The 23755-nt window shown below is 47.4% G+C and overlaps 2 protein-coding genes across 4 annotated transcripts in view; one reads left to right on the forward strand and one right to left on the reverse strand.

Annotated features, from left to right (window-relative positions):
* Window positions 1-1669: 1669 nt before the first annotated feature.
* On the reverse strand, window positions 1670-7761 carry LOC121093811 (lipase member K-like). Its single transcript, XM_040606682.1, has 9 exons — window positions 7657-7761; window positions 7387-7504; window positions 5923-6022; window positions 5601-5710; window positions 5306-5442; window positions 4652-4789; window positions 4462-4533; window positions 3052-3120; window positions 1670-1903 (listed from the first exon to the last, which is right to left on the reverse strand). The coding sequence occupies exons 1-9, from the start codon at window positions 7759-7761 to the stop codon at window positions 1670-1672; spliced, it is 1083 nt and encodes a 360-aa protein (XP_040462616.1).
* A 9520-nt stretch (window positions 7762-17281) lies between these two features.
* Window positions 17282-23755, forward strand: part of RNLS (renalase, FAD dependent amine oxidase) — a 76045-nt gene continuing 69571 nt past the window's right edge. For 2 of the 3 annotated variants that reach the window (XM_040607191.1, XM_040607193.1), the window contains exons 1-4: window positions 17282-17423; window positions 17495-17600; window positions 18694-18836; window positions 20015-20173. In XM_040607191.1, the coding sequence (XP_040463125.1) occupies window positions 17312-17423; window positions 17495-17600; window positions 18694-18836; window positions 20015-20173 (520 nt within the window). In that variant the 5' untranslated portion in view covers window positions 17282-17311. The remainder of the gene's footprint in view (window positions 17424-17494; window positions 17601-18693; window positions 18837-20014; window positions 20174-23755) is intronic. The other variant, XM_040607192.1, reaches the window with a different exon arrangement.

A 23755-nucleotide genomic window follows, 5' to 3' on the forward strand; every position in this document is an offset into this window, starting at 1 on the left:
ACAGCACAGGAAAAATAGCTATTAGTAATTAAACAACTGCTAGTCAACGTGACAACGGCAGCTAGAGACCATCCTGATGCCGCATGGAATGAGCAGCCTTCTTTCTCATGGCAGAAAGCAGATGGGCCTGTTTAATAACTCCCTGACCTGTTTTCTTTTGGTCCACATGCCTCTGTTAGTTTAAAATATTGCTAAAAATGTGAAAAACAGTCATCATTATGTTTAACATTGAAGTTTAAGCCACCTCTTCTTCAGTTTATAAATAAAGGTCAATGTACTGAGCTGGGTTTTAGAGAGCAGATTTTGTTTCCTGTGAACTTAGGTATAACAGTTCAGCCTCTATTTTCCACTTACGTAGGGAGCCTGGCATGAAGAAACACCTTCTCATATGCTTTCCCATGCAAAGAAACGCGCTGCAGTTTTGTTCAGAGCAAATGCTCAGAACCTGGCAGTATTTAACACAATTTATCCCAAGCCTACAAAGACAGAAATATGTAAATGTTTTATGTCTTAAAGTAGCCAGACTTCATCTTATTTCTTTGTGAAGTACGGATATTGATAATGATATTCAGCCAAGCACAAACTGAACCCTCTGTGGTTGGCAGCTACCTGCATACCCAGTTTGCTGCCTAAACGATGACAGACAAGGGATGATTTTTGCAGCGCTGCTTGGTCACATGTATACACACTGGATTTGAAGAAAGCACTTGAGTCAGAAAATACGCAACACAAAATGAATTACTCGGCTTTATTACCAAAACATCTCAGATAAACCATAAGAGATAGGCACTGTGTACATCTCTAAGCTCCTTTTATGTTCGGATTTTGCACATTGCGTATCAGAATCACACGCTGGACTGTCTGTCTTGTAATTACATTTCAAGATTTCTTTCTTTCTCGATTCTTCCCTCTTGGCTTCTCAGTTGTTGAAAGAAAAAAACCCTACTCACATTAAAAATGGGATTAATTACCATTTTTATGGATTTTCACAAAAGTACTCTATTGCCTCTAAGGAGATGTTTTTGTGCTGTTGGTTTTTCACCACAGACCTGTTAGATCTCTTCCTGATCCACGTTGGTAGTTTTCAAGGTCCAGGGGTGAGAGCGCCAGCTCGGAGACAGCAGTAGTGAATTCTGTGTCTGATGGAGCCAGGAATCACCTGAGCTACAAGGGGGTCCAGGCCCCCAGGTCTCAGGGGAACTGCAGGCACTACAATGCTGACTACACGGGAAAGGCTACACAGGAGCCATCGTGTCTCAGAGAACACATCACTGAGATATCAATTTCAGTGAAACGTCTAAAAACCCAGTTTCCTCATCTATGTTTCCTGTACTTTGCAAATAAACGTGGCTGATGAAGGGGGGAAAAAAAACCTACAAAAACAAACAAACAAACAAAAACAGAAAAAAAGAAAAGAAAAAAGAGAGAAAAAAAAAGAGGGGAAAAAAAGGTGGGGAGAGCAGGGAGGAGAAGAAAGGAAACAAAGTGCCAGTCAGGAGTAACATAAAGGCTCCTCTCCTCACCCTGTCACTGCTCTAGTTAAAAGCAGAACATTTTAATCAACTACATTCAGGCGGTCCAAATAATGACCAATTCCAAAATCATTCACAGACAGCACTAATTTTACAAGAGACAAGGGCAAAATACGTAACAAATCAAATCAGCAGCTTTATGGATGCCTCTTCATTATGTCGACAATTTCCTGGTACAAAACCTCAGTTGCATCAAGCCCCAGCAGGAAATCCAGGTGGTTCCACTGGGGAATCACCTTATGGTGGACCAGGTTCTTAACCAGGGGGAGCAGGAGGGCAACGTCCCGGGGATCAGCCAGGCAGTCCACGCCACCGCTCCATATGGCCGTCGGCACTTTCATGTTCTTCACGTCATAGCGTGGTGGACCCACCTGAAGAGACAGGAAGCCAGGGTTCCACAAAGGAGAGAGACTGCTGCCACGCAATAAAATACACACTGTGCAAGAGCAATTGCTATTCTTTGGGAATTAAGGAAAAAAAAACACCAACCTGGAAAGGCTTTCTTCCAGAAAGAAAAGAAATCTTACTAAAAGATGCGGTGTAACTTTATGTGCTACAATGTAATGAGTAAATTTAAATTAATTAGTAAATTAGTTCTGCCCTGCTAGAAGTTCTGGTTCTGATACTACAGACTATTTGATCAACTTTGATAAGCAGGCAAAAATTTAGCTGCCCTGATCTAATGCTGGTGGATCACCCTGCTTCAAGCAGGAGGCTGGAGTGCAGACCTCTAGAGGTCCCTTCCAGCCAGCTCTGCTGCGGTTTGAGGTTACACTTCATGCAAGCACTAGCCTTTCCTTCAGCTTCTTAACAGCAGGAAAGTGTTCAGAAGCAAGTTCTTGAAAATAAGACACACCTGGAAGGCTGTTTTAGCTCAACACCATGAGGACTCGCCATCAGGTGATTTGTCAGCATTGTGTCTTCTTACCTCCAGCATAACTATTCCAGTTAAGAAACATGTCACTTTCTGAACAACTTCATTTTTCTGGCTTAAGGAAGAAAGCAGCTTTTTTCCTGTGCCTCTGGTACTCTTCTTGCTATAGAACAAGAATTGCCTGAGCTCCCAAGGGATGCAGAGTTCACTGCTCACCATTCACCCTGGCAGTCTGGGTGGCAGAAGGGCTTAGCACCTTGCTTTCCATAATGGCTAGACAATTTACGATGAGCGTGCAGATTGCAGTTTTATAGGTTTCAGATAGTAACTGGTCACACAATCATTATTGTTGCTTTTCTATGGCAGATTATGGATTCTTAACAAAAATGCTGGGTAAGTGAAAAGCATCTAATACTTTATTCCATTCAGAAGGTATTTGTAAAATATTTAGAATAGATTATACTGTTACAGATTTAGAATAGAAAATACTGTTTTTCCAAGTGGAAGTCCTGCTGACTTGCTACTTGCATGCCCAGATTGTGAAGAGAGGACAATACATTTAGAAGAATTGCACCAGGCACGAATAGAAACAGAACGTGCAAGTAAAAAGGAAGACCACGACCTCGGCCATTTGAAGCAGCTTACCTGTCTATAGCGAAGACTGTTATACATGCTCCCACCATCATAAGCTCTCAGTGCACCACTTTGAACTCCCTGCAGCAAATTCAGACATGCAATGGTCTGCATGAAATCATAGCACTGTGGGGGGGGGGCATAATCAGTTTAAAAGATGAAACTGAAAAGTTTATAAAATAATACAATACTATAAATGGGATAAACAATAATATTATAAATAGGGTAAACGAACAGAGATTACTTTTATATGGGTTTTGGCTAACATCAGGATGGGAGGAAATTAAAAAGGTCTAGAAAATGGGATTGTAACTCAAAATATTCCTTGTAGACTGAAGAAGTGGCCTGAAATGATGTGATCAAAGATGAGTTGGTTGGAAGGAGCCTCTGAACATCTCCCATCTAACTGGAGCAGGACTATCAGCAATACAAGGTCAGGGTGGCCATAGCTTGACCCTGCCAGGACTTGAGCCCCCCTAGGATGGAGACCCCCCACCTGTACAACCTGTCCCATGGCTGCTCTCCATTCCAAGGGAAGGATTCCTCACCTCCAACCTGATCCACCTGGGCTGTAATTTGTGCTTACTGCTCCTAGTTTTGGTCTTTGTCACCACTCATCAGATAAGCTGAAGTCCAGTAAAGAATCTCATAAAAAATTATACATAGAAAAGAAAAACTGTTGGGCATACACAGAATGAGGACTAACGCTGCTGAGCCACAGCACTTCAGAAAATGGACTGTGTGTTCTTGCTACAAACCCCACAAAATTATTTTGGGGTGTCTAAGCCGGAGTGCCACACCAGGAAGAAGCTGTGCTCTGCATACAGCCTGAGGCACACACTTCAGAGAAGATGCATGAAATGGTGAGGGTCCAGCTGGGATCATGAAGAGGCCATTTGAATCCATGATCTACAAAGAAATGTGCAAACATCCAGGTACCTTTAACCTAGGGCAGAGAGAATGAGGGCAGCATAGCACAATTTCGGTGTCGGAGGGGCTCTGGTAGCAACTGTTCTCCATGCCCACAATGGGAAGAAGGAGAAATAATCAGCTTAATTAATAACACATGTAATTGGATGCTGTCCAGGAGAATCTCTGCTACAATCTGACTGCTAACGGCACTCGGGCTGTGGGACAAGACTGGAACTAGTCTGAAATAAGACCCCTGAAATGTGCCTGCTGTTGATGCAGGGTCCTCAGCTCCAAATGTTTCTCTCTGCAGATCCACTCCTTTGGGGCCACTCTACTTGATGATGTACAGGCAGCTCAAGAAGCTGCTGAGCGTTTTATGAAGGGGTGAAAACAAAACCAACAAAGATACCACTGATGTGTTGCAGCAACCATCACAAGAGACTGACCACGAAGGACCATTAAAATGCTCCATACTCTCTTTTGCATGGGAAAGTAGCTGGGAAGGTTTACCTGCAACCAGTGGATTACATTTTGTACTGAAGTCCCTGCTGGGGAGTGTGCTGCGTACACATCTACTCGGCTCTAGAAGGAAACGAGAGCATTTCACAAGGGGTTTCACCTAGCTCCACAAAACAGGGCAGCCAAGACTTTGTCCTTCGGAAGGACACCGAGGGGCCTCTGCAGATTTATTGCTACGTACCATATTTACATTACTCCAGTTAAATCCAAAGAGCATAGACAAGACGCTCTTGCAGGTCTTCGAGCAGGCACAGAATTTGGAAAGGACCAGCTCACCCAAGGCAGTGTGCGGTAGGAACTCTTTGGTGCCAAACATCTCCTGTAAAATTACAAATGTATTCATAAAATACAAAGACTGGTCATGCTTTTCCTCAAAGCACCACCACTTCATAGCTTCTACTGCACCTCCACACTGACGTATGGGGTTGCCCACAAGGCGACACTTCCCTGCACCTCGTTAAATGCTCCTGTTCTATGGTTTTTACATGCATGAACTCTTTACATTCATTGTACTCTTAGGATAAATGGTAGGGCTCATTTCACAGTCTCCACAATGGTTTTATTCCTCAATGTTCTGACACCTGCTGTGTGCACGCCTGCCCATACCACTAGTTCTCTTGGCTCTAATTCTGCCAGAGTATTTTGGGAAGTAAACTGAGGACAGGACAGAAAGACTCTGGACTGAGATGTGTGATTCCCTTCATTATATGAAAACAGATGGAACACAGAGTTCCTCTCTGCAAATGATTTGAAATAGGCTGTGTAGGTAATTTCCAATCTCTGTGAAAAACTACATTCATTTTGGCTACGCAAAATATAGTCTGGACCAACATACCTTAAGCCCATACTCAGAAAAGAATGCGAGCTTTTTAAATGGACTTTGAACAAATATAACTGTGGCCACAGGTGCTAAAGCAAAGTACATCTTGATTTTCTGAGCCAGCTGAGGCATAGTGGAAAAGGCTATAAAAGCTGAAAAAAAACAAACCCAAAGAAGAAAAAAAGTCTTATTCTTTCTAAACATTCATGAATACAGTTTAACTTCAGTAAGAACTAACTGTTTTACAAATCCCAAAGATAATGTAGACATTCTATACTGTCATCAAGATCACTCAAAAAGACCCACTTACCTATAGTGGTTCCTTGTGAATGACCAATATAATATAACTGCTTCTGTCCTGTTTTCTGTTCAATAAAATTTATAGTTGCTGGGAGGTCATATTTAGCCATTTCATCAAAGCTGCAGGAGGAAGAGTAGTCATCTTAACGAGAGGCATAGCATCTACATATGAACAACCATCACCAACAAACCGCAAAACCAATGGAGAGGGCAGGACAACCCTAAAAGCTTCTTCATCATACTGAGTGTGTTCTTGGGTAAGCACATGGGTTTTGAACTAGACTTTTGAGGACAAGTCAATTGTTTCTGAGATCTACAAACTACCCATTTACCTGAAAGCCCAGAATTCCTCCCATTTGGGAGACAGGACCAGATGTCGCTTGGACCAAGTGTTCCCTCTGCTGTTGCCTATCCAAACGTCATAGCCAGCATCTGCGAGAATGAAGCCCAGGCTGTTGTTGGCCAAATTGGTAACCCATATGCTGCCTTCTCCAAATAAACCGTGTTGCAGAAATGTGACAGGCCTTGGACCTGGAAGACAGGCATCGTGATGACTTTATTTTTTTTTTTTTTTAATGCTGTCTGTCATCATTTGAGATGGTTTACGGATTCTCTTTGTCGTTAATTATGGCAGCCAAAGTGTATGGAGGTTTGTGTCAGTGTCAGGTAGGTCCATTCCCCTTGATTTCAGTAGAACAGATTTGCTATGCAGCAGACACAGTGGGTGCACCATATCTCAGAGCCCTTTACCCTTTACCCAACACCCTTTCCCACCTCCTCTGCAGATGACTGATAATTAAAAAAATGAACACCTAGAGTTGAGGGACAGTATAAAAAAACCCCAAAGTCTTCCCATGCCCCTTATTTTCTCCAATCCCTGAAGAATCCTGGAAGGTCTTCCTCACCCCAGCCATGTCCCAGCAAGATGTGCTTGTGTGTTCTTTGCTGGAGTGACAAATTTCACCAGGAGGCAGAATAAATTTTTTTCGTCTGGCCTACTGTTACTTTGGCCATGTTCTTGGGGCTAGGAGGGAAGGGTTTGAACACCTGGAGACGGGGAAGAGAATCAAACCCTTGTCTCCCACACCCTGTGGCAGGTCCCTCATTACTATCTTAAACATATACAATATGTAATGTGATATGACTATTTCAGAAACATCTCACAGCATTTGCTTTTTTTCTGCAAGGACACTGTCCGCCCGTCAGGTATTTTCCAAGTCACAAGCAGAGCAGTACCTACGCTCTGGACCTCAGCAGGTTTTTGGCAGAGAGGCTTTGCTGATAGACTTAGCAGTACTTGGGCAGCTCTTCAGGAAAACATGGAGGTGCCTAGAGATGTGGTAGGATAAGATGCACCTTTTAATGGATCTAGAACCTCCCAGTTGTCACACCTCACAGGACAAGAGGGTCCCCTGGAAGCTCCTCAAGGAGTACCGAGCTGGTCTGCTGACCCACCACATGGCTGCAGGACCACATTTTAGAAGCCAGGCTCCCAGAGAAAATCTAAGGTGTGCCTGAGGCACCAGTGGCTGGGATGGATGGGCTGCTTCTCATTGCTAGGACTGCAGCCTGCCAGGTATGTGGGGCATCACCCACACTCGGGTCTCCAGGAAGGGTGAGAAAACAGGACTGAAAGGGACCAGCCTTCCCTATAAATTCTTACTGATTAAAACAGAGGCTACAGGTACCAAGTCATGGAGAATCTTGAAAACCCTCTTGCACAAGCCCTGGTATCCCAGTCAGAAGACAACAGCATAAGGTGTGGGTTTCCTGTATGACACAGATACTGATTTTACCTTGGCTTCCAGCATTTTTTCTCCCATAAGGAATTCTGTTTAGCTGAAGGATATAGCCATCTTCTGTCAGCACATCATACTCCTCACTGGGGTATCCCCAGAAGGAGACCATTTCACTCTGCAAGAAGAAAAAGGCAAAGGATAATGCTTTCAAGACTCCATGATGCTTGTCTTCAAGGTAATCTGTAAATGTAGTATTTAACTATCAGTATTTGATACCGGATGTTTCCCAGATACTTCCTGCCTCTACTCCAATGCCATCATACTTACAATGTTCATCCGTGCTTCTGGATTCTTAGAATATGGAAAATTAAAGAGGCATCGCCCAGATACCATCCCATGGACCACGGATGTCAAAGCTAGAGCCAGCCACATCCTCGCTTTGCCTGGAACAACACATCCACAGTGTCAGTGCCATCAGAAGCAGGGAGACTTGAACCAGATCCACACCTACAGGTTTTGATTTCATACCACTTCGATGCTCTCTTGATGTCCAGAGAGAAACACTGCTCGCTGATCAAAGCCCAGGAGACACAGCAGCACATGGGGAAGAACAACCTGTGCTTTCGCTGTAAGCTAACAATGGGTGATTTTCAGCAGCAAAAGGAGAGACGTGGGCAGGAAAACACTCCAGATAGGACTCAGACTTTGGTGCCCTAGATGACCACTTAAAGCATTATGCATGTACAGCGGCTCAGGAAACACACCACAACTGGGATATTTTCAGGAGGTGGAACAGACTTTCAGGAATTCCAGTAAGAGGCAAGGCAGCAATCCTTGCAATGCTCTACAGACCACGGAAATTGCAAGTGTGTTAAAACGTAACATCACATGTGTGATCTTTTTTTGTTATTTTTGTCTAATATATCTGCTTCTGTCTGAAAGACACCAGAAGACACCTTTGAACCCCAGTCTGTAGAGCATTTAGCTGCTGGAGCTTGAGGGCAACTTGGTGCTTTCTACAGGAACCTCATGACTGCAAGGCAAGGCATGTCAAACAGAAAATCACTGAACATTTAATTATGCTTTTAAAAACAACCTATTACAGTACTGCGGGCTCCCATTTTGAATGGTAAATTCCAGTGTTCACCACATGGTCCCCTCAGCAGGCTGACAGCTGAGCAAACACTGTCTCCCACATCACCTTTAATAAATAGCTACCAGTTTCTTATCTCAGCAAGACACACAAGGCAGAGAAATGTGAAGTCCTCCACATGGGAGGAAAAAACCCTCTATGCCACGGTACCAGGTGGGTAGGCTGGGTGCAAGGAAACACATCAGACAAAAAGCAGCTTGAGGGGGAGGTGGGAACTGCAGCTGACAATAAGATTACCAAGGCTGCACCCTGGCAGTGGTGAATGCTGCACTGGGCAGAGCTCAGGCACCAGGTCCAGGGAAGAGGCTATTGCCTCTGCTGGGCACTGGGGAGACCACAGCTGCATACTGTGACATCTAGGGGCTGCCCAGTACAAAACTTATGTAACCAACCAGAGTGAATCTCGTGCAGGGCTACTGCATTGGTGGGGTGGAAGCCAGTGAGGGAGCTGGGCTTGCTTAGCTGGAGACAAGGAGGCAAAGGGGGATCCAACAGCATCTTCCTGCCACCCAAAAGTGTCCCAGAGGCACCAGAGCCAGATTCTGCTTGGAGTGGCACAGCAAGAGCCCCAGAGGCACCAGCGCAAGCTGCAGATCCCAGGCCAGATTTCTTTTAACAATACACAAAGGACGTAGAATATTACTTGTCATATCAGTTAAGACACAGTGCAAGCCACTTCTCTCTTATCTCTTCCCAGCTGCATTACAGGGAAGGGTATGCCTGAGAGACAGTGAGCTTTGTAACATTGCCCTGCTATTTGCATCACCCATTAACACAACTGTCCAAGTCTACCCAGGAGGCAGAGAGAGGATAACAGGCTGATTTTCATCAATCAGGTAAGAGCCAACACTACATTCACACCCTAAATAGAAATAAAATAAAGAAAAGAAAATCTCTAACCACTTTCCCTACTCCTTGATCATAGTGAAAAAGACAATCATTGATTACATTTAATTCAGGAAGGACACTTCTCTGAATTGCATTCTCTGAAGTGCAAATCTATGTGTGAATTGCATCACCTTGCTTGGGAGCAATGTATCTTCCAGCAGAGCTAGATGTCACTTAACGACACCGGGTTTAACACAGTTTAAAAAAAATACTTTGTGCACTGGAGAGAGCACCTGCCACAAGAGGTGGTGAAGGCAAATAGGAACAGCAGGAGGGTTTACACAAAGTTATTAGCAATAGGTCCATAAACAGATACTGAAAGGATGGAGCAGTGTTGTTCCCTCCAGCAACAGCTGTAGGTATTAGCAGCCACAAGGTGATGGGTCACCGGGCAGAGAAAACTGGGCCAGACCAACCCCTGGATCTGACCCAGCAAATCAGATTTCAGACCCCTGTTCTCAGACAAACACAAGGAGTTGGATTTGAGTTGTTTTCCTTCAGTTGGAGCCATAAACACCATCCACATCCACACTTCTGAGACCCAGCTCTGCTGATGTTCTTCCCATGCTTACCTTTACAAAAGCAAAAGCTACCAGCCCAGCTGAGGGGTGGCACAGCTCCTGCAGAAGGAGACAGGGAGATGTCAGCCTCTTGGGTAGATGGACAGTATAGGGAAGTGATGCCCAGCGTGCAGAGGAGATTGAGACTGGAGCACACGGCGGCAGCAGAGGGCTGATCGTCACCTTTCGCTGGTGCACAGCACTGCGCTCTTCATCTCTCTGAAGACAACCCTATTTGAACCGTCTGGAGGGTGGGGTAGCAAGAACAGAGAAGACTAAGTGTAAACACACTGAGATGTTAAACATATAAATCATTAGGCAATGCCATAGTTTAGAAAGTATGGTTGCTCAGAATTTGTTTGTGCAGGTTGGCTAAATACTGTTTAGGCAGAGTCAAATAACTATAGACGTTTAAAGGCGATTTCCATCTATGAAGTGATTTAACTGATAACTCTTAAGAAAGTTTCCAGCTTCATGTTTCAATGGCCATTTTATTTATTTATTACAAGAGAAATAATAAAGTTATTATGAGAGAAGATTGAAGTCTAAAATGGATTTCCAATAGCCGATCTTGTGTTTCAGAAATGATGATGTGCCAGACGGAGCTCTACAACCCCTTGTTATATGATACTAAATGTGTGCTGGAGATTAAATCCCAGGTAACAGTCTGAAAACACTTGTACTGGGTCTGGCTGTGAAGGAGTTAACTTTCTTCATAGCACAGGGATGGGACACAGCCGACTGGCCAAAGCAATACTCCATACCATACAATGTCACAGTCAGCAATAAAAACCGGGGAGGAGGGTATTGTCTGTTTTCCAAGGTGGCCATCACTTGGAGTCTGGCTGGGCACTGGTCTGCTCATGAGAGATGTTGAATGATTACCTTTGCATCGCTTGTTTTTATTCACTTTCCCTCACTTACTAGACTGTCTTTCTCTTGACCCATTTTTCTCACTTTCGCTCTTCCTATTCCTTTCATCTGTCCCACTTGGAGGTGGGGGGTGGAGCGACCAAGCAGCTGTGTGGGTGCTTAGCTGTTGGCTGGGGTCAACCCACCACAACATCCTTGTTCTTCACACCCTTACAGGAAAGTACAAAGAGTGTCTAATCACCCTATCCTACATACACACTGCGGGCAGGGATAGTTACCCTTCTCCACCACCCATGCCAGGGCTGTGGCTGTCTTCTGCCCTGCCTTCCTGAACTGTTTTGCTTTGGATATCACAGAGCAGGCTCAATAGGGAAAGATGTCTTCTGGCTGTCAACCTGGAGTGGACCTGAAATGTGTCCAAGGCACGCACCTAGATTTGGCAATTGTCCCACTCTTTAAACATTGTCATAGTAGAATATTGGTTCATCATGTAGAGATTATTTGGAGGTTAAGAGTGTCTTCTTTTAGGGTACAGAAGCTACAATTCACTGAGAAAGATACTTTGATTTTCACCTTCTGAGGAAACATAATGTAAGTCTATACTCCAGGGACAGGGCAGGGCAACTCCAGTCACGCTCATCTGGAGGCACTTTCCTCCTTGAAAGGTGCAAGACTAAGGTTGCACTCATAGTCGTAAGAGTCCTATAGCACTTGAAGAGGGAGACATTATCACAGGTCTTGCAAGATGCTCAGCCCTCTCAAAGGTCTTATACAGCTCTTGCTGAAGCATCATTGCTGTGGAGGCTGAATGGAATCAAGGAGAGGCCTTTGAACTTCATTACATAGCCATGACATCAAAGAAATGTTAGTGGCAAAGGATTTCTAGAGGTCTTTATCCACTGTTTCCCCAGTAGCAAGACTATTTCCAGTACTGGATCAGACTGGCCCTGGCTTTGAGTAGTCAAGTTTTGGATATCATCCAGGATGGAGATCCCCCACCTCTGTGGTGACTGCCCCAGAGCTGCTCCCGACTCCTGAGGGAAAGAAGCATTTCCACATGTCTAGCATCAACATCCAAAGGTGCAACAATTTCCCTGATCATATCATCTGCCACTAGACAGAGGCATTTCACTCTATCACCTTTTACCCTCTGAGGAGTCACAGGCTGCTCTGAGGCTGCTCCCAGCCTCTCCGTGGCCAGATCCAATAAACTCAACTCTGTCCATCTCATGTTGTAGAGTTGCTGCCAGTTTGTCAGCCTCTATGGAGCCTCACCAGTGTCTCCACATCCCTCACACCAGGCAGACCAAAACTGGACCTAGCATCCAGATGTGGTCTCCCTTGCACCGAAGAGTGCGGGTGATAACTAACCAACACCAGGCTTGTCTGCTCCTGTAGCCCAAACTGCGGTTCTCCATCTTTGCAGTAAGAGCACATTGTTGGGTCATGTTCGGTTTGGCACCCGCCACCCCTCACAAGTCCTTTCTGGTAAGGCTGCTATGCCACAGCTCTTAATCAGAGCATTATTGTGCCCTGCCCTCGTCTAGGGCTGCCTGCCACCTGCACATACTTCAGGTAGGTGTTTGGCCCCGAAGCAGAAACATGTCGTACATCCAAGAGTTCTCACCCAACTCATGCAGCCTTTTCTTGCAACACTCTTGCTTTCTTTGCTAGCAGTCCACATGGCATGTTCACTAGTGAGCAGAGAGCTTTTTGCATTGCAATGTACTGTGCTTTTACTACTGTCCTGGTTTTGGCAGGCATAGAGTTAATTTTGTTTCTCAGTAGCTGATACAGCCTGTATTTTGGATTTATGTCAGCATGAGAATAACGCTGACAACATCTTGACTTTCAGTTGTTGCTGAGTAGTGAATACTTTTAGTTATGGACTTTTTGGCTTCCCATGCTCTGCCAGTGAGGGGCACAAGAAGCAGAGAGGGAGCACAGCCAGGACAGCTGACCTGAATTGGCCAAAGGGATATTCCATACCATATGACATCATGCTCAGCATATTAAGCTGGGGGAAGAAGAAGGAAGGGGGGGATGTTTGGCGTTATGGCGCTTGTCTTCCCAAGTAACCATTATGAGTGATGGAGCCCGGCTTTTCTGGGGATGGCTGAACATCTGCCTGCCCACGGGAAGTGCTGAATGAATTCCTTGTTTTGTTTCGCTTGTGTGCGCGGCTTTTGCTTTACCTGTTAAACTGCTTTCATCTCAACCCATGAGTTTTCTCACTTTTACTCTTATTCTCTCCCCCATCCCAAGGCGGGGGTACTGAGTGAGTGTCTGCGTGGTGCTCAGTTGCTGGCCAGGGTTAAACCACAACTACCTATTGTGCTCAAACTTAATAATCATATTTTCTATAAAATTACTGTCAATGATTCTGTCTTAATTCTTAATATTTCTCTTTTGGCCTCAATTCTTTGACTGTCTTAATACTCTTCTATGACTACCTTCCTACCTGCTTTTACCAGGCCACAGTTTAGCAAGAAAATGCACATTTAAGAAACTCTACTGAACTCTCTTGCAAATTAAGCTGGCAGTGAGAACCCAGATAACCGTGCAGTACAATAAACCATTCCCAAGTACATTTAACATACAGACCACTTGGTCATAGGCCAAACATTTACGAGGTTTGAGAAATCTCCTTTTCATGAATAAACATGAAAATTGCAGTGACAAACCACTGCTGAGCCCGCTGGCACATGTAAATCCGTGCGGTCCAACAAGTCTTTTAGAAGACACCAGCTGCAACTGAATTCTGTGTAGGACCTCCCATGCTCCCGAGCAAAGCTCAATGCAAAGCCAGAGATGCCCCAAGCCCCAGCAGCACAGGGGACTTCAGCTGTGACACATCTGTGTCCTAGGCACCAGGTGCCCAAGAGAATGGCCAGCTCTGAACAGCTGCCTGAGCCACCAGCATGGTGCATGGAGAGAGGGGTGTTGGAAGGGATCCACAGCAGGCAGGGTGCAGAGCAAGGCTCCAACTGGTACTCTCCATAGGAGGTGCTGAGGAAGGCAACATAACTTCCTGATGCTTCTTCCCAGGGCAACAGTGCCAAGACAAAACCTCCCACCAAACCTAAAATCTTACTCTTACATGTTGGATGGTCAGTCATACGGTCAACCTTTTAAAAAAATGAGGCAGCCCCAGACTGACCACCTGTTCTCCTCCATGACTGCTGCACAACTCACATGGGAAGGGGAGACAGGGGCTCTAACCTCTCTCCAAGAAGAGTCTATTTAACATCTGCCTTGAGGCCAACTTAGAGCTCCCATTGAAGATGAGTATCATCAACACCCCCAGCAGGTAAGCCCTTGTCCCTTAGGTGCAATAAGCTCCACATAAGGCACTTTACATCAGTCTAACCCCACAATTGCTGAACAGCTGTGCCAAAGTGTCAGGTTTGGTGTCCCCCATACCACAGTGATCCTATCAAAAGTCCTCTGGAATTTCTTCTCTCACCTACGCAGCTAGGTAAGGATAGTAATCCAAATACTTCCCCCAGTCGCCCACGCTCAAGGCTGGCAGGATGGGAAGTTGTTTTCCTGAATTGTGGCTACTGGACAAACTGCTGGCAGTGTGTTAAAAGTGAGAGGGGCAGCTCTGCAGTGATGACAACAGGCAGGGTGAAAATCCCTCAGCTCATGCCTGTGGGCTCCAAGTAAAAGCATTATCAGGCCAATGAAGATGTCCTTAGAAACGGCTGGTTGTCACCTCCTGACGGATGTCTTCTGTAACCATCTTGCAGAAAACTTCATCTTTCCCGAGGCAGAGGCGGTGCACACATGCCAACACCCCTCAGTACTATCTGCTCCAGTCTCAGCATCTCAGGATCCCACTTTCCTAACATCAAGCCATAGCTTCTTGCAAAATACAAGCTAGTGTCGTACACGGTTACACAAAAACTCCAGGTGTTGGAAACAGCCCATCGACACCTTCTGGAAACTGTCACACCCTCGAGCAATTCCTGCTGGGGTAGCACCTCCACGTGGGCAGGTTTTGATTATGGCAGAAGCTTCCCAGAAGGGTGGATCAGACCCAGTTCCAGAGCATTCCTGGATAACTGGTGTTGGGACAAAGTCAGTCTGATGGCAAAGGTGGCTTATCACAGAATCACAGACTGGCTGAGGTTGGAAGGGACCTCTGCATGTCATCTTGTTTAACTCCCCCTGCTCACGCAGGGCCACCTAAAGCTGGTTGCCAAAGACCATGTCCAGATGGCTTCTGAATATCTCCAAACAGGAGACTCCATCCTGGGCAACCTGTGCCAGTGCTTGGTTACTCTCACAGTAAACAAGTGTTTCCTGATGTTCAGAGGGAACCTCCGGTGTTCCATTTCTGCCCATTGCCTCTGCTTCTGTCACTGAGCATCAGTGAGAAGAGTCTGGCTCTGTCCTCTTTGCACCATCCCTTCAGGTATTTATGAAATGTCCCCTGTGAGCTTCTCCCAGCTGAACAGTCCCACCTCTCTCAGCCTTCCTCATAGGAGAGACTCTCCGGCGCCCTAATCATCTTAGTGGACCTTTGCTGGAGTCTTCCCTGTTGGACTTTCTCTTGTACAGGGAAGCTCAGAACTGGACCCAGCACTGCAGGTCTGGCCTCACCAGTGCTGAGTAGGGGGAGAAGGGTCACCTCCTTCAACCTGCTGCCGATACTCCTAGTGCAGCCCAGGACACAATTCACCTTCTTTACAGGACATGCTGCTGGCTCATGTTCAGCTTGGTGTCTACCAGGACACCCAGGTCCTGCTTTTCAGTTGGGTGGCCCTCAGCATGTACTGGTACAAGGGGCTGTTCCTCCCCAGGTGCAGGACTTTGTACTTCCCCTTGTTGAACTTCATGATGTTCCTGTCCATTTGTCCAGCCTGTTGAAGTCCCTCTGGATGGCAGCATGACCCTCTGGTATATCAGTCACTCCTCCCACTTTGGTGTCATCTGCAGACTTGCTGGGGGTACACTCTGCCCCACCATCCAGAGCATTAACAAAGATGTTAAACAGGACCGGACACAGTGTTGACCCCTGGGGCACACTGCTGGTCAGTGGCCTCCAGGTAGGCTTTGGACTGCTGACCACCATCCTCTGGGCCCAGACATTCAGCCAGTTTTCAGCCCACCTCACCGCCTGCTCATCCAGCCCCTACATCAACAGCTTCTCTATGGGGATCTCACGGGAGGCCATGTCGACGGCCTTGGCAATGCCCAGGTAGACAATACCCACTGCTCTTGCCTGGTCTACCAGGCCAGTCACGTCACCACAGCACTTCATGCAGGTGGCCAAGCATCGTTACCCCACGTGCCGTGATACTCAAAGCTCAGCATGTGCCATGTAGCTGCAAAGCCATTGAAGACTTACAGGGGCAGAGGTCTTTCGGCAGGACATGGGTTTCTGAAACACACATTTCACTGCCCGTAACTGGCTGTCCTGGAGGATTGTCGGTCGGGTTTTCCCAGCTGACAGGGTCTGGTTTGTCATGTGAACAGCTCCGTTTACTCCTTGCAGCTCCTTGCTTGAGCCCTTTCTCTCGGCAAGGCAGAGCATGGCCTTCCACAGGCCTCGGCCTCTGCTGGCTTTAGCTCCTGGCATGCGACCGTCCCGCAGCGGAGGAGCTCAGCAGCCGCCAGCCCCCCATGCAGTGCGTTGTCAGCTTGGAGGTGTCCCTTAGGCCGGTTCACAGATGGCACCGGGCACATCCTTGGCCTCATCCCAGGAGGCTGCTGTCACCCCGGCCGATGTTCAATGCTGGTCCTTCTCTCCGCGCCGGGGTCCCAGCACGGCCCTTCCCACACCCACTGCTGCCCCCCCCCCCCCGCTCCCGTCCCTGTCCCCCACTGAGGCCGAGGCCGGCCGCCCGCAGCCCCTGCAGCGCGGGGGGCAGCGCCAGGGCAGCCCAGGGCGCCGCAGCGGCTCCCCGGCGCAGCACGGCTGTGCGGCCCCGCAGCAGGGACGCGGGGACCGCGCGGGGGGGGGGGGGGGGGGGGGAGGGGGCGCCCCCCTGCCCCAGGAGGCGCCTGTGGGTGAGCGGGCGCGGGGTGTGTGCAGGGGCGCGTGTGTGAGCACAGGTGTGCGTGCGGGGGTGACTGCACGTGTGTGCGTGTGTCGGGGTGTGTGTGCAGGGGTGTGCGTGCGCGCGCGCGCACAGGTCGCTGCGCAGGGTGTGCGCGTGTGCAAGGGTGCGTGTATGCACGGGCGCGCGTGGAGGCGGGTGCGCGTGCAGGGGTGCGCGTGTGCACATGTACGCACGCTGGGGGGTGTTTGTGTCTGGGTGCGCGTGCAGGCGCGGGTTTACACGGGTGCGCGCGCAGGCGGGTGCCTAGCTCAGCGGGCGCGCGGCGCGCGCGGGTGTACGTGCGGAATCTGTGAGGGCAGCGGTGCGCGCGCAGAGGAGTGGGCGCGCACGCATGAACGTGCCACGGCGCGCGCGCGTACGCGTGTGTGGGCGTGGCCGCACGCCTCCCCCGGTGTCGGCGCCGCCCATGGGCGTGGCGCGGCGCGGCATGGCAGGCCATGGCGCGGGTGCTGGTGGTGGGCGCGGGGCTGACGGGCGGCGCCTGCGCGGCGCTGCTGCGGGGGGCGGCGCTGGGCCGCATCGCCGTCTGGGACAAGGCGCGCGGCGCAGGTGGGCCCGGCACGCGGAGGGGGGTGTGGCGCGTGGCGTGGCGTGGCGGTTTCTGACTGGCTGTCGCGCAGGGGGCCGTATGAGCACGAGCCGCAGCGCGCGGGACGCCGCATGCACCGCTGACCTGGGCGCGCAGTACATCACCCTCGAGACGGAGTGCGCGGGGCCGCGCCGCAGGTGAGCCCCGCCCCACCCCGCCCCGCCCCGCCTAAGGGAGCCCGCGCCCCCGCCCCGCCCCGCCCCGCCCCGCCCCGCCCCGCCTGAGGGAGCCCGCGCCCCGCCGCCTGGACGAGGGTCGTCGTGCTGCGGGCGGGCCCCGGCCCAGCCCTCCCGCCGCCCGCCGCCCCCTGCCTTCGCTCTTCCCGCCCTTCTCAGCTGCGTCAGGTGGAAAGCGGGGTGGGGTTTGGCGGGGGCGAAGCAGGTGGTGGGGTGTGGGGTCGGGCGGGTTTGGTGGCCAGGCGGCCTGCCCAGCCCTGCCCTGCCCAGGCCAGCCCACTGGTGTCGTGGCTTGATGGTTTTCACCCGCGGGGCAAATCTGCCCGCAGTAGGAAATGCAGGTAGGTGTGGCCCCACTGCTTCAGTCCACAGAGATCTTTGCTTTCAAGAGCTAACATACCTCAGAGTCACTTAAACACTGTGCAGGTGTCAGGAAATCTAGGTATGAAAGGAGAAGTGTGAGGTGTCGTGTCGCTGTGGGGACATGGAGTCTGTGGCAGTGGTGCCTGGCTTTGAGGATGGGGAGGATTGTGTTGGTGGGGCCAGCTTGGGCTTGCTGGGTACACGGGGCGGTTCACTGTAGGCTGGGCAGGGGGATGGTGATGTAAAGATGCAAAATTCGTGTGGGAATCAGGGAAAAGGTGTGTTTCAGGCACCTGCATCCAGCCGCTAGAATATTCCTGTGCTCTGTGGTGATGGTGCAGTTTCTACTGATACTCAGAGCTTTAAGTAATTGTTGTATATGGCCCTGCCACAGTTTAGTCCTGAAACCTTCACGCTAAACTGCTAATGGTTTCTATTACAGGCACAGTAGGTAGCCTTGGTCTCGCGTCAAAGGCCAGCCCCTAATAAAATAGCAAGGTAGTTAGTAGTTTTGTAGCTGTGGCTCCTGTTTGTGCATAGCCTGGCTTGAAACACAGGCTGCATGAGGTCCTTAAAAACTGTTCTCTAAATTTGAAAGTTAGGCTGGTCTTGTAATTGTAAAAAATAGCTACCACTGCTGTTGGTTTCCATGCAGTGTATTTTCATCTCTGTGTTGTTTGCTCCCTTTAAGCTTCTATGATGAACTTCTATCTCATGGCATCTTGAAACCGCTGACTGCACCCGTTGAAGGAATGGTAGTGAAAGAAGGCTCGTGCAATTACATGGCACCACAGGGTATCTCCTCAGTTGTCAAGTATTATTTAAAACAGTCAGGTAAATTCTTTGTATGAAATGAAAGGTTTTAATGATTGTGCTTTTGATGGCATTCTTGAACTGTCAAATTTAAATTTCCAATGAGAATGTTCAAGTTCCTTGTTTGTTTATTTATGTCTTGGAAGTAGCTTAGATGGATAAACATGTCTGCGAGCTCTATAAATTTCCAGTTCCTGCAGGTGCTTAGCTGACTTCAGCTGCACTGCTGGCATATAAAAGTCTCTATGCAAATACAATGTCTGTAGAATCAGGGGCCAAGCTTACATTTACACCATTGGCTTTAGCATATAGAAGTTGGACCCAACACAGTTAGGACAGAGATATGTTAGTGGGAGTGAGACCGTGGTTGAGGTTTGACTTGCAGCTTGAATGAAGTTAGTGTTTGGATGGTTTTTCATGTGTGTACTGAGCAACTGGGAACATAGCGGTGAGCTACATCCCATATTTCGTAGAAATGAGTGCTTATGCAGTTTGTGTGCCTGCTGTCTTGAAAGTCCTTCAGAAAAGACTGAAAGAGAAGATCATCTGCTAGTTTTAACTGTGTAACTGCTGCATTAGGTATAATGTGGCAGAACCACTTGCATGGTTTAGTGACTAATTTAACTCTATTTTGAAAAATGTTACCTTTATGAGAAGTCAAGCTTTGATCCTTTCATGTGATTTTTTTGGGCCTTTTTTTTAATTAGCTGGTTTTTTAGACCCTAATCTTGCAAATAATTAACTGCATTCCTGTGTTCTGATATATGAGAGATGCTAATCAGGGAAGTGCTCTCTTTTTTGGCTCCTGGGGGTGTGCTCACCCTGTGCCGCCTCCTGTGCTTGTCAGATTTCAGTCTGAATTGGTTCACCTCACTAAAGCCACTAGTAAACTAACCTGTCAAAGAGAGCAGCTGGTAGTTTTCCATCCGTTTACTGAGCTGAATCATGTTAGAGAGGAGTCAGATGAATATCAGGGTCCCTAGTACAGGGAAGTGAAGGGATCTTTTCAGCTAATGGGGATCCCCTCTTTTAATGTCGTATGTTGGCTTTAAATTGATTCAGCCTAATTTGTGAAACTTTGCCCTAAGACTGTCTGTGTGCTTTGTTGTTTGCAAGTCATCTAGTTACTAAGGGAAACTACTCTGCATTTTCTTTGTGAAGTTTGCTGTTACATGTATTTAACTTCTTTTTCCAAACAGGTGCAGACGTCTTCTATGAACACCTTGTAACTTGCATCTCTCTCCGAGATGGGAAATGGGAAGTCTCCAGGAAAATGGGACCGCCAGAACAATTTGATGTAGTTATTCTCACAATACCTGTTCCACAAATTCTTCAGCTGCAAGGCGACATTGTAAACAGTAAGTTCATACCTCAGAATCACAGGTGTCTAGCCTAAAATGGCAATTGAGTGTCTTGTATAGCAAAGAAACACTCAATAGTCCGAGCTGTCTGTTAACTTCCACTAGAATAGGGTGAATCTGAAGATGATAGGAGGTGGATAATTTTGAGATTGTATGTGTGGTGCATGAGTGGTAATACCTCGGTAGCAAAAATATCTAAATAGATGACTCAGTTTTTAATCTGATCTTTAATTTTTTGCTGACTTCTAAAACTAAGACTTTTCTTTCTGTATCTTGAAAATAGTTATTGAATCAGACAGGCACCTCAGCTGGTCTGCATGTGGTTGTTTCCTTATGGCTAGCTCTTTGTTGACATGTTGTGCTCATTTTCAGTGTTGCCTTTGGTATGTCTGCAGTAGGAATGACCCAGAGAGCAAGACCTGAGTAACAACTGTGCTGTGGGGAAAATCCCTAGGGTGTTTGAGCCTAAAATCAAATGAAATGCAGGGGAGGAGAAAGCCCAGCTCAGAACTCTTTGGTCGCTAGTTTATAAGATGAAAGCCTCTCAGACCCTCCAGCTTGTTTGCTGTTTCTGGCTGCCCCCTGGGTGTTGTATTCCCCAAACACGAGTAAATCTGAATTATCCTTTGGTGATTGATTAGAGTGAATGTGTTGACAGTGCTGTGGAGGCTTAAGAAGAGCTGGGTGCTGAGAAGTGTAAATTCAGGTCTAGACAAGTTTACTAGCTTAGGTGCATTGTCTCAGATGTGAGGCTTCCAGAGCCAGCTTTTCTCTGAAGTCAGGCTGATGAATCCTGCTCACCTCTGTGCACAGTCAGTGTCCGTCTACAGTGTGCTCCCAGCAGTGTTGTTTCTGGGTGGACTGGTTAGCTGAGGTGCTGCAGCCTGTGAGCAGATTTGGTGTATTTGCCATGAGATCTGATTGTTCCTTTCAGAACAGCCACTGTGAGGATTTACAGGGCAGAGATCCTGATGTAGCTCTGCAGGGCTGATGCTGAGCATAAGCCAGGAAGCCCAGCCAGGCCTATGCTGACCCTGGAACCATTAGAAGTGCACTGGGCTGTGGATTTATCACCTCAGCTGCAGTGTTGTGCCAAAGACGTGCTGCGTCTGGCTAATAACCTCTCTTTGAACTCGGCATGCTGGCAGCAGCACAGGGACATCCACGTGGCTCGAGTCAGTTCTGGTCAGACAGGGCTTGTTGCCTGTCTCCTGCCAGCTCCTGAAGTAGACACTCTAAAATTTGTGGGTTTTCTGCTCTCTGGTTTATAGAAAAGCCATCAGAGCTTTAAAGATGGAGAGCTGATGTTAAAGCTTGGTCCCTTGTGCTCCGCTGTGTGTTGGATTTTAATGTGCTTGAATACTTGAGTGTGATTTGGAAGCTGTCTGTTAAAAGATACTGGAGCAATAGATGGAAGTGGTTAGAGTGAGCTGCCAGGGTCTTTCTGAAGTTGCTTCATGGTAACCAGGACCTGTATGAAGAGGACAGGGGCAGTGGGAGAAAAGAAGGATAGATGGCAGCAGCACAGCATCTTATGGTAGCGAAGGGTAAATTGATGTCTGATCACAGTAAAGAAGAGAAATATTTTCATTACAGCCTCTTATTGTAAGCTTTATGCCTAAATAGGTAAATATTGTGTAAGAACAGCACTTCTCTGCTATTTGGTTTTTTACAAGGTCTCTCATTTCCCTGTCCTTTTACCATGGAAAGTAATGGTAATCCCACTGAATTTTCTTGGTTAGCGTGTGTGCCCTTTCACTTCATACTCTGAATTGTATGAGCAGGGTAAATTAATAGATACCCTTTACATAATTATATCTTTTCTTTTTAATAGTCATGTGTACTGTTCTGCTATATAGAGATACAATAAACATTAAAAACATTGACTAGTCACTAACTGAAGCACAGCTTTGCAAGCATTAGAAAGTAAGAGGAGAGTGATGTATGACAACTACCATGTGTTGGGCCATTCCCCTGTCTGCAAGGAGAGACATCATCTCTATTTTTGTTAGGTTTGTTATGACGGTGTAACATGGGATATTGCTCAAAGATGTGTGCAGTCATGGCTGACTGTCAAGCTCCTTCCGTTCAGTTAGCTCAGCCCACAGCGGATAGGAAACCTCAACAGCCCAAACTGTACAGGCACTTAGGGACAGGTATAGCGAGGTGACTGTTTGATTGTTCAGTGCTGTTATTACTCGGGTAAATGACTACTAGGGTGGGTCTGGCCCATCCTGTCCTTTCTAATGATCGTCAACCGTAAATGTCCTGGGAACAGAAGAAAAGTAGAGGTAGTGTGTAGTACTGTTTCCTCAGAGTCTTCCCGGGGTTTCTCTAGTACATCTCAAGGCCTTTCTCAATGAGGGTTGATGCCTTTATGAATTGTTTTTCTTGAGGTAATTAAATTCTTTCACATCCAAAAAGTGGGAAGGTCCTCTTCAGAAATTTTGTTAAGGTAAGCATTTAATGTTACTTGGTCTTGAAATGCTGCAATTGTCAGATGCTTTCCACAACATCCTTTCCTTAAATCTTCTGTGTAACTTTTATTACAGGATTAACTTTTATCTGAGGGAACCTAGCATTTGTCTTCTCCCCTTCTCCACATTTCTGTTCCTTTCTCTCCTGTACCCTGTGTGAGGCTGGCTTCCAGATTTCCAACCAATTGTTAATTCTTCATCTCAGACGACAGCGCTGACCCCACATACCCACAAGTCCCTTAGGAGTCCCTTAGCATTGGAGCTACTGGCTTCTTTACTACTGTTTCTTTAGAAGTGAGGGGAAAATAGGGGAGGATAATGTAAGGAAGATGTTTCAGAACCTGAACAGGGTATAGATTTCAGATCCTTTTTTGACTTAACAGAGACTTAGGTACATCACTATTTCTAAATCTCAACCTCGTATTGACGACATGTCAAAGAGCTGAGGTTTTCTGACAGAGAACAGGAATTTCCTGTATCACATCTCTCTTGGGATTTAAGATGCAATTTCTTGTTAAGCGTAAGGTAGTTAACTGTGGACAGCTGCTGAAAGGAATAGTCATCCTCTCCTCTCCGCTCTGACAACATCCTACCTTTACCTCCTCTGTCAGCACTAGTGAGTGGGTACCATGGTGGGAGTCAGAACTGCTCCGTGTTTTAACCCAAAACTGACTCTGATGGTGCAAATGGATATGATAGTTTCCACTCGGCTGTGCAAGCTGAGCTGACTTGTTGAGCTGCCTGGTTGCTAGTAGTTAGCCTGTGCATGTGTTGAGGCTGCTTCCTTAGCTGTAAAGCAGTTCAGTCATCTGTGTGCTCCGGTCTTCCAAATCCAGGGACAATATTTGGTGATTCTAATGAAAACAGATTTGTGCATTCCTGTTATACAAACTACCAATTCCAGCTGCTCCTGGAAGGGGAGGTTCCTGCTGCTTGTTGCGAAATTGCCCCTTGCTGTCACTCAGGGTGGAAGGAATCATTTTGCTGCTGTGCTTGTGCTGCAGCTTAAGTGAGGGATATGCAGAGCTGGAGGAAGAGAGACATTTCTCCTTCCAGCAACAGCAGCCTGTGTGGCCTGCTCAAAGGTCACGTGCAGCTACTC

The sequence above is a fragment of the Falco naumanni genome, chromosome 9, assembly GCF_017639655.2.
Source record: "Falco naumanni isolate bFalNau1 chromosome 9, bFalNau1.pat, whole genome shotgun sequence".
In the NCBI taxonomy this organism is placed as follows: Eukaryota; Metazoa; Chordata; class Aves; order Falconiformes; family Falconidae; genus Falco; species Falco naumanni.

Bases quoted from the DNA above. Each gene is read 5' to 3' on its own strand.
- LOC121093811 (XM_040606682.1), bottom strand. From the start codon at position 7,761: ATGTGGCTGGCTCTAGCTTTGACATCCGTGGTCCATGGGATGGTATCT. The intron at 6,023-7,386 runs GTAAAATCAGTA...TCATTCTCGCAG, and splicing joins AAAAAATGCTGGAAGCCAAG to ATGCTGGCTATGACGTTTGG. The intron at 1,904-3,051 runs GTAAGCTGCTTC...CTGTCTCTTCAG, and splicing joins ACAGTCTTCGCTATAGACAG to GTGGGTCCACCACGCTATGA.